The sequence below is a fragment of the Stegostoma tigrinum genome, chromosome 5 (genome assembly GCF_030684315.1).
Source record: "Stegostoma tigrinum isolate sSteTig4 chromosome 5, sSteTig4.hap1, whole genome shotgun sequence".
NCBI lineage: Eukaryota > Metazoa > Chordata > Chondrichthyes > Orectolobiformes > Stegostomatidae > Stegostoma > Stegostoma tigrinum.
The window spans coordinates 27,061,023-27,077,255 of NC_081358.1; the positions used below are offsets into that span (position 1 = coordinate 27,061,023).

The 16,233-nt window shown below is 37.9% G+C and overlaps 2 protein-coding genes across 6 annotated transcripts in view; one reads left to right on the plus strand and one right to left on the minus strand.

Moving 5' to 3' along the window:
- The window catches only part of LOC125451689 (uncharacterized), a 217,046-nt gene that overhangs the window by 177,993 nt on the left and 22,820 nt on the right, over nucleotides 1-16,233 (plus strand). Inside the window, exon 6 of the mRNA XM_048529171.2 lies at nucleotides 2,648-2,696. Within this exon, the coding sequence (XP_048385128.1) occupies nucleotides 2,648-2,696 (49 nt within the window). The remainder of the gene's footprint in view (nucleotides 1-2,647; nucleotides 2,697-16,233) is intronic.
- LOC125451688 (ATP-binding cassette sub-family C member 8-like) overlaps nucleotides 1-16,233 on the minus strand; it is a 156,669-nt gene that overhangs the window by 38,651 nt on the left and 101,785 nt on the right. For 4 of the 5 annotated variants that reach the window (XM_048529168.2, XM_048529167.2, XM_048529169.2 and 1 more), the window contains 8 exons: nucleotides 15,311-15,574; nucleotides 14,025-14,086; nucleotides 11,383-11,539; nucleotides 6,170-6,275; nucleotides 3,799-4,088; nucleotides 3,519-3,633; nucleotides 3,239-3,341; nucleotides 2,307-2,495 (listed from right to left, as the gene is read on the minus strand). In XM_048529168.2, coding sequence (XP_048385125.2) covers nucleotides 2,307-2,495; nucleotides 3,239-3,341; nucleotides 3,519-3,633; nucleotides 3,799-4,088; nucleotides 6,170-6,275; nucleotides 11,383-11,539; nucleotides 14,025-14,086; nucleotides 15,311-15,574 — 1,286 coding nt within the window. The remainder of the gene's footprint in view (nucleotides 1-2,306; nucleotides 2,496-3,238; nucleotides 3,342-3,518; nucleotides 3,634-3,798; nucleotides 4,089-6,169; nucleotides 6,276-11,382; nucleotides 11,540-14,024; nucleotides 14,087-15,310; nucleotides 15,575-16,233) is intronic. The other variant, XM_059645866.1, reaches the window with a different exon arrangement.

Sequence of the window (16,233 nt, forward strand, 5' to 3'; positions counted from 1 at the left end):
CATTGCTATCCAGCACCTGAACGAACACTGGACCGGGGCTCAACAAATCCATCCTCAACAATAAGATGCTGAGGGTCAGCTCTCTGCTCTTCAATGGATGGAAGTCCCATTCTTGTGAGCACTGGCTAATCTCCAAGGAAATTCAGAAAAGAAAAATAATGGACTCAATCTTTGCTCCAAGCTAGAAATCCTGGAATTTTAGGGGGCAGATTTAGGGAACCTAGGTAGGGAGAAGAGGGCCCAAGTTTTGAAGGCCAGGTATGGAAGAACAGAAGAATATCATCTTGGGATATGCTTAATGCAATCCCTGAAAAGGTGCACACTACATCGCGTGTCTGTGCATTTACAAAGCTATGTCAATAACAACCTTCTGAATCTCACCTGAGTGCCTATGTATGCTATTTTATGGCATAAGCAGTCTATTACTTTGGGTCTATTGGCTTGTTAACAAGCTCAATTTCACATTCTGTAATTAGCTAAGGAATTAAATTCCAAATTTGTCACATAACACGCTTGGCTAAAAAGCAGATGATCCACATTCAAACTAATGATGTTTTTTCACTAGCTTTTAAAATGCAAGGAAGGCCAACTTGATATTAATCATTAATTAGCACATTAGTTAAGCCACATATTACCATTTGGAGATTTTCAAAGTAATGATTTCACTATGTATCCAAGCTCCACAGCCCTGACCTGGGAACACTTCTGACTAGAGCCAGAGCTGACATTTAACTCAAACTGATTCCCCAGTATATATGCAAAGCAATAGCTTCTTCCAAATGTGGCCAAGGAGGGCACATTGAAGATCTATCTTACGGAAGTTCCTATGCTTACCCATGTCTAGGGGTTTGTTGCAGTTTGTTACAGACAGGGGGTGCCACTTAGTCCATGAATGATTTGCTCCAGCATTACCTCAACGAGGAGTATCATACGAGGCAGCGTTGTTAGCCACATGAACCCAGTTAGTACTTGTTTGGAAAGTGCTTTCAAAAGGAACTGGGATGCTGCCAGCATCCTCTGTTTAATCCAGTTGCAAGTAAGCTTACAGGTACATTCTTCCTCAACTTTATTAAACAACAGGAAAAGTGAAGGCTACAAATTCATTCAGGCCTTGACAACATCTGATATTCCCTCATTCAATCATGAAAAGGTTTTATGCTGGTGTAGATGTAATGGAAAAAGAAACTCTTCAGACAGCATTAAAATATGTTTGGTAATAAGGAAGGCTAGTCTCTCTAACTTCATTCTTGCAACTGCAGTTATCATGACAATCAATTAACAAGCGCCACCTCAGCATGCCCAAGCTGATGACAAAAAAGTGAATAAATATGTTATTCTATTTACTATGAATTCTCACCCATGCTACCTATGTGCCCTGAAAAGAAGTACTTTTCCTTTCCTTCCCACTACATCCTGGTGAAGTCCCATAGTGTAGAACTTGCTGGTCTTGGAAATTTGACAGGCCCACATCATTCAGGGGCTGGGAAAATTCCTCCTCCCACCTGTCAGACTTTATTTTTAACCACTTTTTCCTGGATTCATCTACTTGTTTCATTTGAATGCTAAACTAACTTTAACACAAAAACCTTGACAAGGCAGATCACACTTTTAAAAAAAATTAAGAACTATCTTACATTCTTGTTTGTTTGCAGCCCAAGTTAGATCAAAATTAAACAGGGCCACTATTCAAAATCCAAATCAACATGTCTAGTCACAGCTTGGGGAACATTCCTTAAATTCTGAAGTGTAAAAATGAACTGCCATGCATTTAAATTTCACAATTTTCTGAAGAAGGTTTCTGGCCCGAAAAGTCATGCTTTCCTGTTCCTCTGATGCTGCTTGGCCTGCTATATTCATCCAGCGTCACACCATGTTATCTCTTTAAATTTCACACGTGAGCAACAGCACAAAAAGAATGTGTGAGAAATGTGATTTATTAACCTTATGAATGATATTACTTTTCCAATTAATAAACAATACAAAAACTTTAATTGACATTTCTATGCTCATGTTTATGAGCCAAAAACTAGTCTTATCCTGCACAGTTGAACAACAATCATCACAATCTCACAATAATGTACTTCAAAAGGTCCGGTGTCATATTAATGGAGTCTTAGAAAACAGTGACAGTGTAATGCTAAGTAAACTAGAAGCCTCTGTTTCTAAAAAGATTCCTGATCTAGATATTCTCCTTACAACTTATAAAAATGTTTGCTTTCACAATAGCAAAACAAAAGAAATTTGAAACAAAGTTGGACACAAATATTGCCAATCATGCAACGTATAAGATACTTGCAGAAATTTACCTGGAAGATGCTCTGAAATACATTTGAAGAAAATAATAGAGAACAAATAAGGGAATAACTGGAAGGAGAAAAAATGGAGCCACAATGCTATTGACCACAATGGCACTTAAACACATAATAATGTGCCACATGAGTCGTTCCAGGTTTGACGGAATTTGATCATCTATGGTTTTGAAATCAGATGAAAGCCTGGAAATAAACAATGATTTAATGAATTTTTGCACTGATATCTGATTAAACCAATCAACAAAGACCCACAGTGTACTTGATTTACATTTTGCTGTTGTCCAAAATGTTCCATTAATTGCAAGTGACTTGTTTCTCCATTGTTTTTTTTAAAGCCCTTCAACCTGGTCCAAGTCTTCACCAACTCTGGTCTGTTCAGCATTTGTAAGTTGATCATTTTACCATGATAATGTGCCATAAGATACTGTTAATTTCCATTTTCCCACCGTGTGATAATTAACAAGCTGCTTCTGTAGAAGATTACTTTAATAGTTTCCCTAGAAAGGAGGGAATTCTTGCACAAATTGTGATCAAGTATTTTGTTTTGAATATAATAAAGATACCAGGAAGAGACCTAAGCATTGACACACTAAGATACAAATTCTATCTTTAATACAAAAGAAAAAGGTTAAACACTCAAAAGTAAATTTTGGAGTGAAAAGGGAACTTGAATTTTAACTGAACAGCCACAATGTTCTTTCTTAGCAGCTGCAATTGCTCCAGGTGAATTGGTTGTGGCAATGTATTTTAAGTTCTGACATCGCCTACATTTCTGGTTAGCTATTCATACATTTCAGTCTCACTTTCCTCAATAATTACAAGCTTTGTAATGCTGCACTGCCTGTCAAGCCACACAATAATAATTTAAGAAAAATTGTCATCTGTAAGTGATCTATATAATTAATGTAATTTTTCATGATTTATACCTGTTTAGAATTCTTCCAACAGGTGTGGTTTCAAAGAATCTTAATGGAAGAGTTGTAACATTTTTCAGCATTTTTGTGAACAGATATTTTGAAGCACGGATACCTGCAAAAGAAGAGAAAATAAGGAATCCAATATAATCTTAGAATGAACAGTGATTTATCAATTTAAGAACGAACAATTCTCAGGAACATAAAAAGAAATAACCATTCACACTTGCTTTGTTAAATTACAAATCAATGTTTCTGCTAAATTGAACTGTCAGATCAAAAATAAACACACCTGAAATAACATGTGCGAGGGAACTTAACAAAGCACATAAGATTCCACTACAAGTCAATCCAATATATCCATAAAGGAAATGATTCAAAATGGCACTTCCAACATTATTTCCATACTAAGGATATAAAGAAACACAAAAGAATGAACATTATTAGGTAAAAGGACACAGATCTTTATTGAACAAATAGATAAGTATCAACTCTAGTCTAAATATGGTGGTAGAATTAGGGTTGTAAAAGAACGTTCGGAAAAAAAAGTCAAAAAGCTTTTGATAGCAGACCTGAGTTTCTGTTGTCTCTGAATGGTTCCCTGCAGATGACCATTCAGCTAGCCAGAAATCAACAGCCACTAGTAAGCTTTGTTTTGTTATCACAGCGAAAATGAGAAAAGATGTAAAGAAAATGCCAATGGCGCGGGCATAACGCAAATAGATTTGTGGGGGTATGGATCCTTCTTCTCTTTCCTCTTCTTGAATCAGTTTCCCTCTCAAATTATCAACAGGTTTTTTCTCCATTTTTGAAACTTCATCTCCCACTTCAACTTCACTTTCCTTTTCTTCTTCATGGTCACCTAATAAAATGCAATTTCACACATTTGTAACATGTAGAAAAAAGACGTTAAAGAAAAATCAAAATGCATATACACAATTGGCTGTAATAATTCTGTTATGTAACTTGCAACATAATGTTGCGCCAGTCTCTAATTAACCAATGCCAAATACACTCCAGTTCTATCCCTTAGTCACTTCCATACCCCTTACAACTTATTACTATATCACTGTGCACGGCATAAATGAGGGCAAAACAGTGGTTATTCATTCCAAAGTCCAGCAATTGTATGCTGTACACCTCTGATACACTGCCAGCATGTATTACTCACGTTAACTGAAAAGAGATACTTAAATCTTGCAACATAACTTTTTAATATGAATTTAAGAATTACGAATGGGAGGCCCCTTTAGCTTGCTCTGTCATTTTCAAAAACCTGATCTAATTGTGTAATTGTAGCGTCAGCTCCATATTCCCATTTGCCACTGATACCACTGACACCTTTATTAGTCAAGAATCTTTCTATCTCTACCTTAAAAATATTCACTTTCCCTGCCACATTTTAGGAATCTGATTTTGAGCCTCTCACTCAACTATATTCACTTGTCCACCTTGCCTCATCTTACTTCCTGCTCCCAGAAATAGCGTGAGATTTTGCCTGAGGAGCAAATGAGAATCAAGTCATGTTAGAGATGAGTTATGCCTTTTGGCATTTTGGTTGAGTTTTGTAAGGTGGTTCGACATCGGAAAAGTCAAATCAGGAGGTGACAATAGATCTGCTGGAGGGAAGCAATATATGATAAACAAATCAAAGTAAAGCCTTGATTGTTTGATTGGGATCAAGATGCAAGTTATTTATGTTTGAAGATAACGGCAACCTGTCACTTACAGCAGATACAGGGAGTCTCCAAAGTCCCAGAAAAGTGTTGAGAATGTTGAGAGTCATCTGATTACACTTTTGGTGAGATTTATTCACTTTAAGTCCCACTAATTTCTCTAATACTATTTCTTTTCACTAATATTAACATCTTGCAGTACCTTGTTTAAAACTGGTCCATAGATTGTCCATTATTCATGGGAGAATTTTAGTATTTAACTCGAAGACAAATGCAAAGGGCAGAATCTTGCAGAGCCTAGGTGACATGGGTTCTGATGGGCTGTCTGACAAAAATTGGACAAGAAATCCAAAGTGGCCAATCTTGATATGGAGGTCGTCTTGCTCCATCTTTTACAATCTTCTCAAGTGGCATGTTGAGATTCTATCTCAGCAGCAACAAGCCAACTGACAGGGATTAACACTTATTAAACGCCTTGTTAGCAGAACAACTCACTTCTTCAATATTCAGCCTCCAATCTTACAAAATTCACGATGCAAGTTCGACATCAGGGCAACGTGACAATGAAACCACAATGGATTCTTGGTGGATTCTGCTCACTACATATTCTGATTAACATTCAGATGTCAACATATCAGAACACACTCTAGCCACACACTTCCAAAGCCAAGGACACTGGAATTCAATGGTGCCAGCCTTTAAAAACCCTCGTGGCACATCTTTGATACACTCAACAAGAAACTTCTGCATTTCCATGTTCCAACTCATGTTACATGAGCAACTAATATCATGCTGCAGCTAGGACACCGTGCACCAGGAACAGCTAGGACACACACCAGCTGCATCTCCAGGCTACTTGCTTGAAGCCATTAAAGATTAATTCCATACACAACAAAAGCAAAGTTTGCTGGAAAAGCTCAGCAGGTCTAACAGAGTTAACGTTTCCTTCATTGCAACCCATCCTTGGAACTGATCACCTCTGATTTCTCTTCACAGATGCTGTCAGACCTGCTGAACATTTACAGAACCTTCTGCTTTTGTTCCCGATTTACAGCATTGGGAATTCTTTCAGTATAAGATAAATTCCATTGTACCTGCGAATCTATTAGATATGGTGAAACATATGACACTGTGAAATGCATACTACTGCAATGTCCATATTAGTTGTGTTCGATATAACTTAGGTAATATTGCAGTACGTTCTTGGCCATATTTCTATGAAGATTAGAACAACAATATCGAATGCATTTCATCCTAGAAGACATACTTTTTGCTGTTAGGCTTTTCCAGCCTTTTACTAGATCTGGACTTTGTTTAGAGATGTCATCATAGGATCCCTGGACTTCAATCTTCCCATCCTGCATTACAATGATCTGAAAATGAGTCAAACACAGTTCAAAAGATTACATATATAAAGATTTACTTATTGCAGCTCACTTGCATTATTTAGATAATTATTTCTGTTGAACTAAATTTTTTTTGATCAGAAAATCAAATAGATCCATTAAAAATGAGAACTTACAGAAGTATCAAAGAACAAAAGCAGGCCATTAAGCCCAGCGTTTATGCTCCAAATGAACCTTCTCCCACCCTTCTTTGTTTAATCTAATCAGTATATCCTTTTATTCTATCACATTTCACTGTCCCTCAGTGACCAGTAGTTACCTAACTTCCCTGAAAATGCAGTTATGCTATGTGTCATAACCGCATCTTTCTGTATAGTATGTACAAAATAAATCTTCTATTTCTTTCTACCTGTATGCATGTTAACATGGAAACACAGAAAATACAAGCAGCAGTAGACCATTCTGCTCTTTGAACTGACCACTCTGGTAAAGAACCTCCTCATCTCAGTCCTAAATAGCCTGTCTTATGTTTGTAGACTGCGACCTCTGGTTCTGGCCTCCCCAGTTATTGGGAATATCTTCCCTACATTCACCTTGTTTAGTCCTGTTAGAATTTTATAGCTTTAATGAAATCTCTCCTCGTTCTGCTAGACTTCAGTGAATATAGTGCTAGTTGATCCAGTCTCTCTTCATGACACCGCACAATAACTTTATACATGTCTCAATCATTTTTAGGAGCTCTGGTGGGTATTTCTTCTCGGAACGAGAGCATGTATTTGTAATGTAAAAGTAAAAAATTGAAAAAAATCTGAAATAAAAGTAAAAATGCTGAAAATACTCAGCAAGTCAGGCAACATCTAGGGTGAAAGAAACAGAGTTACTATTTCAGGAAAATAACCTTTCAAACGAATATAAAGTTAGAAGTGTACTAGATTTTAAGCAAGGACAAGTGGGGATGGGTAAAGGGGAAAAAAAGAAGTCTGCGATAGGTTGGAAGATGTGAGAGATTGAATAACAGAATTGGAGGTGCAGTGATAAACGCACGACTAAAGAAATAAAAGCTCTTTCCAGAGGAGGTGCAATTGGCAGAAAGATGAACAATTGTGATCTGAACGCGGAAGCAAAAGGAAAAACAAGTGCAATGCCATAATCTAAAAAGAAAAAGAAGAAAAGGAAACAAAATCGGAGCTGCAGTTAGGCTTTACATTTTTAGCATCAAAGTTGAATCCAGAGGCTGTAAAGTGCCAAAGATGATGAAAAGAAGGTTTCGATGAAGCACCTAAAGATGGTTGAGTCAAGTGTACTACTCTGAGGAACCTCTGCAGCAATGTACTCAGAGATGATTGTTACGGTTGTCAGAGGCCAATCTCCATTTGTGCTACGTATAACCAAACAGTGGAAAACTTTCCCTGGCGCCCACTGACTTCAATTTTGCTAAAGTGCCTTGTTGCTACATCTACTGAATGCTGATTTGATGTCAAGGCCAGGTTGCTCTCACTAAATTTCTTGAATTCAGTTCTTTAGTCCACGTTTGGACCAAGGCTGACAGTCAACTAGTCAGGTCGTAATTAGCCCAGGTGGATTTATGCTGTTCTTTTAGGACAGGACATACCTTGGGCAATTTTACATGCTGGTAAATAGGTGTAGTCTTGTAACTGTACTGGAATAGTTTGGCTCAGGGAGCAGCTAGTTCTGGAGCAAGTCTTGAAATTTACTGCCAGACACTGTCAGGACCCATAGGTATACCAAAGTCACCAATCATTTCTTGACCTCACACAGAGAGAATCAAATTGGCTGAAGACTGGACTCTGTAGTATCACATAGTTTTATCTGTCATATATTGTTATGACTGTTTAACATGTAATAATTCCTATATTTTGGCTTCACCGGGTCATCACCGCATTTTTAGACATGTCTGCTGCTTAATCTGGCATGTTCTTTGCTCTTCATAGCACAGTGAATAGAGGTTTTCCCACAGGCAGCCAGCCACTCAGTTTGGAATTAATTGGCCTCCTGTTGTTAAAGTTATAGTGTGAACAATGAATGCCATTTACAAAATGGAAAAATTGCACGTCAACAGTTGATTCTCTTGGAAAGAGAAATGAAAGGTTTTGCATCCCCTATGCTTGCACAGAAAGATGACATGAGAAATGTTGATAGCAGCAACTGAGTCAGTAATATAGCTAACATTTTATGTCAATAATCTTCTGTCAAAAGTAAAAAGAAAACTTAGAAATATAATGGTTTTATGTAAATGAAAGAGGATGGGTCGGAAAACAAACAAAAGTGAAGCTCTATAAACAGGCTGGAGGATGAGAGAGGTTAAATGACAAAAATAGTGCAAGACCAAAGGAAGCGGAACAAGCAAAGAAGCAAAAAGCTTTTGTCTTGAGGTGGTATAAAATGGAGGTGACAGAACCCTTTGGAATGCTGAAAGGTGATGTAAAAAAGTATTTAGTGGTGGGTTATGTTAATAATGGGGCAACAGTGGAGTATGATCCACTGAATAGAGAGGCTTGTGGGATGCAAGGTGAAGACCTAGGGATCTCAATACTCTACTGGAATGAAAGAGAAGAACAGAATTGCAGGAAATGGTATAGGCAGAGTCAAAGACCCTGCCAACCAAGGTGGGGTAGTCTTCAGTTCAAGAAATAGGAAGATATATCTCAAATCTCAACTGAGAAAATCTTGCCACTATCACTCCATTACACCTCCCTCCCCACCGCACGCACACACACCAACCATTGCTGACAACACTCATTTGTGTACCTCAACTTATCATCCTTCACCATTTCTATTACCTCCAGCATGACATCACCACAATATGTTTTTACTGCCCCTTTTAGCATTCTGAAGGGACAATTCCGTGACAGGCTGATCCATTCCCAAATCACTCCAAAATACCCCTTCCCTTCCCATAGCACTTTTCCATGCAAGTGCAGAAGACATAATTCCTGCCATTTCACTCCCTGCTCCGACCCCATCATTGCACCCCCATTGTCCAAGGTTTCAAATGCTCCTTCCAAATGGAACAGTATAAACATGCACTTTTTTCCAGATAGGAGACCATATTCGCTGCTCACAGTGTAGTCTGCTGCTTTTTGGGGAGAATAAAGAAAACCCCTGTTCACTCAATTTCTCACTCCATCGCTCAATTCTCGCTCTCCCTCTCTCACACACACACACACACACACACACACACACACACACAGAGCCTCGGTTCAATAAGCCTGCTTCACTATTGTGACCGCAGGTTTGCAGGGGGACCAATGCTTACACGGGAAAGAGTGAGTGTCACCTTCCCCTGGCAACCCAGTCAGAAACCATACTGTTGATCCACTTGCCAACTCAATCATTGACTCACTAGCTTACTCCCAAGCCTTGGTCCTGAATCCATTAAGCAAACAGCCTCTCCATTACTGTATTCCCCGACATCACAGCCTCACCACCACACCCATTGTTCAGGCCTCAAACTGAATGAAAGTAGAAATATTCTCACGCCTTGCCGCTCATCCAGTTAAAAGCCACATCATGTTCACTTTTGTATGCTGACAGGTTCACCAGTGAACCCATCAGCAATAAATGCGAGAGAGAAAGGGTATCTTATTGTCGAAACAGCTAGCTCTTTGTAAAATCTTCCAAATGTACTTAGCTTGATTTGAAGGACAGGTTGTGGGCTAAATAAGAGAAAGCTGCATTCTGTTGGTGAAGCCCTCTCCAAACACATCTTTTATTCCCAAAATTTGTCTTTTGTTCTTTTGTCCACCTTCCTCCTTTTCATTTGCCTAAAATCTATTACATTTCTAACTTCAAGTTCTGAGGACAGATCCAATGACCTGAAACCTTAACCTTGTTTCTTTCTTCACAGACGCTGACAGAGCTGCTAAGTCTTTCCAATATTTTCTGCTTTTACTGAATATTTCTAACACTAGAGCTGTAAGATTCAGACGTGAAAATGGAACCAAAAACTTACATTCAAAGGAAACTTTGGTACATGTCTGCTGGACAGGGGCATTAATAAACAATACAGAAAAAAAAAAATGGATAAATGGAGCTAGGGCTCCAATCAACTAACTGAATGAGAAACTGTAAAGTCTAAACCAAGTCACTCACTATAGGCAGTTTTAAGCAGTACATACAATAAATGAGGAGAAGCCAGATTTGGAGATGGAACTCAAGTGTTCAGAATAATTTTTCAGAAGGTTTTCAATCGAGGAAAGAAACACTTGAAGAGGAAGTTGTGATCAGCATGATCTAGGTAATTAAAAGTTCAACGAACAGAAGGCTGAAATCAAAGGAACAGAAGCTTCTGAAGAGTTATCAGAGATTTCAGTGTGAGGACTGGCAAAGTTTTTCAGAAATTGATTAAAAAGGCTGATAAATTTAAATTTATCATGGGAAATTGGAAGTCCATTCTCAGTATGAGAAGGATGAAGTGATAGGTGAACTAGATTCAGGTCAAAATATATTTGGCAAAAATTTTGATATTTTGGAATTAATGGAAAATGAAGGATGGTAGGTCAGTGAGAAAAGTTCTTGAGCGATGAAGTCTGGAATTGATTGTAATTAACAGCAAAACAGTTGTGCAGGAATACTCACCCAGCAACAGGACTGCATCTTTAAAAAATATTCAATAATTAGTGGAATTCTACCCATGTAATAGTTAGCTATATTACTATCACAAACATGGAAGAACAGTAGACCATTAAAGGAATAGGTTATGAAGCTGAAGGATGGGAAATCATGGTCTTGGACAAAGTGCTGAGCTGTGATCACGCACGCAGAAATGGGAAAAGAGAGAAATAGGCAAATCAGTCAATTAGTAATACTCTAGTACATTTTCTTGAATAATGTCAAAACAGGACAGAGCCCTGAAAGGGGGCTGCTCACCTAAACTCTTAGTTAAGGAGTGATGCAAAGCACAAAAGGTACTCAAGTGACAATGTGAAACAAATAAAACCGGCTATTAAAATATCTCAACACTATATGGAATTTATTAAATGAAGGCTTCTCACAAAAATAACACATGTGCTACCCACTGGGATGAGCACACTACCCATTAATCAGTCGTTAAGAAATTATGATAATGTATTAAAGGAAAACTTGAGTAAGTTAATCAAAATATCTTACGTACATAGTCCGCTTGCTCAACATATTCCAGTTTGTGTGTTACAAAGATGGTTGTTCTGTGTTCCCTCTTTAATATTCCCATGATCCCTTGGTGGAAGACATGGCTTCCTACCTGTGCATCTAGGGCTGACAAAGGATCATCCAGAATTACAACAGAGCACCTAAATTAGACAAAAGGTAGAATATTTCAGTAAGTGTGTTTTACAGGCAGTCATATATTTAAAGTTCCAAAGCTTTCAATGCAAATTAAAATTTCAAATGGGTTATTAAAACACTTTTGAACATTTCAACATTTGAACAATAATGTCCAGATTTTTGTGGAATCACAACTCACAGGTCTGCAGTTCCCCAGTTTTTCCTTACAACCTTTCTTAAACGTAAATGATCTGGAGGAAGGTGTAGGTGGTCTGATCAGCAAGTTTGCTGATGACACTAAGATTGGTGGAGTAGCTGATAGTGAAGGGGACTGTCAGAGATTACAGCAGAATATAGATAGACTGGAGAGTTGGGCAGATAAATGGCAGATGGAGTTCAATCCGGGCAAATACGAGGTGATGCATTTTGGAAGATCAAATTCAAGGGCGAACTATACAGTAAATGGAAAAGTCCTAGGGAAAATTGATGAACAGAGAGATCTGGGCTTTCAGGTCCATTGTTCCCTGAAGGTGACAACGCAGGTCAAAAGGGTGGTCAAAAAGGCATATGGCATGCTTTCCTTCATTGGGCGAGGTATTGAGTACAAGAGTTGGCAGGTCATGTTGCAGTTGTATAGGACTTTGGTTTGGCCACATTTGGAGTACTGTGTATAGTTCTGATCGCCACATTACCAAAAGGATGTGGATGCTTTGGAGAGGGTGCAGAGGACGTTCACCAGGATGTTGCCTGGTATGGAGGGTGCTAGCTATGAAGAGAGATTGAGTAGATTAGGATTATTTTCATTAGAAAGACACAGATTGAGGGGGGACCTGATTGAGGTCTACAAAATCATGAGGGGTATAGACAGGGTGGACAGCAAAAAGCTTTTTCCCAGAGTGGGGGACTCAAGTACTAGGGGTCATGAGTTCAAAGTGAGAGGAGGAAAGTTAAAGGGAGATATGCATGGAAAGTTCTTTACATAGAGGGTGGTGGGTGCTTGGAATGCGTTGCCAGCGGAGGTGGTAGACGCAGACACGTTTGCGTCTTTTAAGATATATTTGGACAGGTACGTGGATGGGCAAGAAGCAAATGGACACAGACCATTAGAAAACAGATGACATGTTAGACAGAGGATCTTGATCGGTGCAGGCCTGGAGGGCCGAAGGGCCTGTTCCTGTGCTGTAGCCTTCTTTGTTCTTTGTTGTTCTAAACAAAGTTACAAACATTAGCCTCCGAAATCAGGCACCTCACCTGTAGTTATAAATGGAAGTAAGAAATCTTTTGGAATCCTAAGTTCAAATTCACCTTTTCCTCCAAAGCCTTCTACGTTTACCATTGGTCACTTCATAATTATTCATTTACTACATCCAAAAATAATATCTGAAAGAAATCATCTAATTTTCACTCAAATTATATGGCATTTCAACATGCAGTCCCTCAAAAAAGCTTGTTCTATAGATTTACAAAGTCAAAGCAAGTTTTTCATGAAACAAGTCTGTCTTGTGAAATTGAAGGAAAAAAATCTTAATACAGTTGATATTTTATTATGTATTTAGTTGATGGCCAGGAAATGTCAGGAAAATACTATTTCTTGAAAATTTCTCTCAAATTTAAACATTTAAAAATAGTAAAATATATGCAATTCCAGCTGCCCATTTCATCAATATTAATTGTTCACAGGGTAAGTGGTATGCATAAAGTAACTTTGTGTGAATAATTTAGTTGCAGCAGCAGTGATGGTATTTGCGGCAACGACATTGGCATCAAGATCAGACAGCTGAGGTCTCCCCAGAGAGCAAGATAAACAGAGGACTCATTAAAGACTGCTTTAAAGACAACTTATAACTTATTCCTTCTTCTACCCTAGTTTAAACTACAAAAGACTTTAATGTAAATTATTACCTTTTCCGTTATTTTTCTACTATTCTACGAAGTAATACCTAACTTTTTAACTCTCATTTCTCTTTTACTCTGTACCCAAGTTTTTTTGTACCTTGGTAACTGGGTACCTAAGATGACGCTTTGTGTGGTGACGTTATACACATTTCACTGTACCCCTGCACTTGAATACACATGACAATAAAATCTAAAATCTGAAAAGTCAAATTCCATATCTCAAAGTAAATACCTTTCATTGTTAGAATTTTTAATAGCAACTAACTTTCATCAGATATGATTAAATCAATGTGAATGATTTTTCATAATAAGCACTGAATTTAGCTTTTTATAAAATTGTAAGTGAAGTAGTATACATCCATTTTGGATTTCAGTTTGAATATAGAGCTGTTTCCCTAATCAGGAGTGGCGCTCACAGGCAACATGTACCTGGAAATCATAGACGCAATTTTTTTAAAAGCTTGAGTCGATAGAAAATCAAATAACAAGAGCCTACAACTTCCAAACAGGTACTTTTCCTTTCTGGAAGTAGACACCTGGTGAATCCATCTGTCATATTAACTATCAGCTAATGTCTGCCATCATAATTAACCAACAGGAAAAATGTATCTATACCTTGAGTATAGTGCCCTTGCAAGACTAACACGCTGTTTCTGGCCACCGCTCAGATTAATACCCTGGAAAACAAAAATAAACCTAATGGATTTAATAAAGAAAAAACTAGGTTTGTTTGAAATATTAACAGTTTCTGGATGATGCACATCTTTACTAATATTCTAATCAGGAAACAATTCACAATTAAAGAAAGACCCATGATTTGTAACTCATGTTGTAGGTTGATTTACATATTTTAGACATGAGGATCAAAGTGCAAAAGACCTAAGGCACCTTCTAAACACCACAGAAAAGCAATTTAAGAGTGTTGTTGAGGAGTAAATATTTAACCTAATTAGGGACGGCCTGATCACTTAGCCAGCTTATTCAGTGTATAGCTTAACTGTATAACTCAGGATGGACCTTATTTAGCGTATGGCTCATGGTGGGGGTATTTACCTCAGTATTTCAAAATTAGAGAGGACAAAATGAGCGATTATGCTCCTGCCTGTAATCCAGAAAATCCTGTAGATAAGTACGAAGATTTTAGGTGAAGAAACCATTTGGCTTTGCTAGTTCTGTCCTCCACAGTGGTCAAATGGCTTGCCAGCAAACAATCTCTTGCCTCACTCGGGACATGTGACTGGGGAGTTGCCAAAGACCAATCAGCCATTCATTAGTAAGTCAGCATCTTTGCAGATGGGATGGATGAAATGAAAATTAATAAACAGGGAAATATTACTTCATCATCAATGTCATTACATCTCAAAAGCTTCTGATAGATTTCAAATGAAAAGTCACATAATATGAAATTTCTCTGCTATCTGAAGTGGTACAAAACCTAAAACTGCTGCGCATAAAATTAGGGAGTAGAATGTCAATTTAAAAGCAATTTATTACAGAAGCCTGGTTTGTAATCTTTTCATTCACTGCAAAGGAATTATATTTTACAAGGCTGTAATGTGGAGAAGGTCAAGTTGCAATTGATAAACTACAAGATTCAAGCTCTATGGATTTACAAATCAGCTGAAACCACTGAGCGATTAAAAACAATCAAGCTATACATTATTCAACAAATGGATATAATCATTTAATTTTTAAAGAAAGGTACAACTTCAGCTGGTTTAAATGGTACAAAAATATTTTCAATCAAAATTTCAAATATACTTAATTTTATGCAAAATGTCTAGAGCATATTTAAAAATTCTACATAATGTTCTGACACTTCCCCATCAAATATGAGGAAGTGACATACAAATAAATTCCAAGTGTTTGTATGTACACAATTATTCTGTCAGTGTACTAACCTTTTCACCAATTTCTGTGAGTCGCCCAGCTGGTAAAATATCAATATCTGGCTGAAGAGCACAAGCTTCGATCACAGTCTGAAAACGTTCTTCATCAAAACTTTCTTCAAACACAATATTATCCTGCAAGGAGGCATTCCTCAGCCATGCTGCCTGTGCACAATATGCTAGGGGCTGATTGGCTGACGCCCACACCACATGGCCAGAGACAGTCTTCATTTCTCCTAATATGGCAGATATTAATGATGTTTTTCCACTTCCAACCTGAAGTGAATATAAAAAGGAAGGAAATTAGATCATTCAGACTTTCAAGTCTGTTCAATTGTTCATTAATACAGTTTTCTTTATTATTCTACAAGAGCAGAACTAATAGAAGGAGGAGAGCATAGAGCCTGCCATTCCTTAAGATCATGATTGACCAGACTGCAGCCTCAACTCCACTTTCTTGCCTGATCCACATAACCTTGGAGACCTCTGATCATTGAAAATCAGACCCAGTTTAACATGGAAGATAATTCTTTGCATATTACGTGGGTTTTGGTGGCAAAGCCAACAATCGTTGAACATTCCTTTTTGTTCTTCAAACGCTGCAGTTTCTCCAGGTACTGTGAGGAAGGGAATGCCAGGTGTTTGACCCAGCAGCAGTGAGAAAAAACAATGTAGTTCTAGGTTAGGATGGTGAGTGGCTTAGAGGGTAACTTGCAGATGCTAATTGTCCTCATGCATCTGCTGTTGTTGTTCTTCTAAGTCGTAAAGGTCACGGTTTTGGAAAGTGCTTGTGAAGGGGGTTTGACAAGTTGCTGCAGTGATTCTTGTATATCGCCCACAGTTTTGCCATGCTATTCCAGTCATGGAAAGAGCAAATATGTCAAGTTTTAGATTAATGTTGATCAAGTGGATTACTTTATCCCAAATGATGTTGA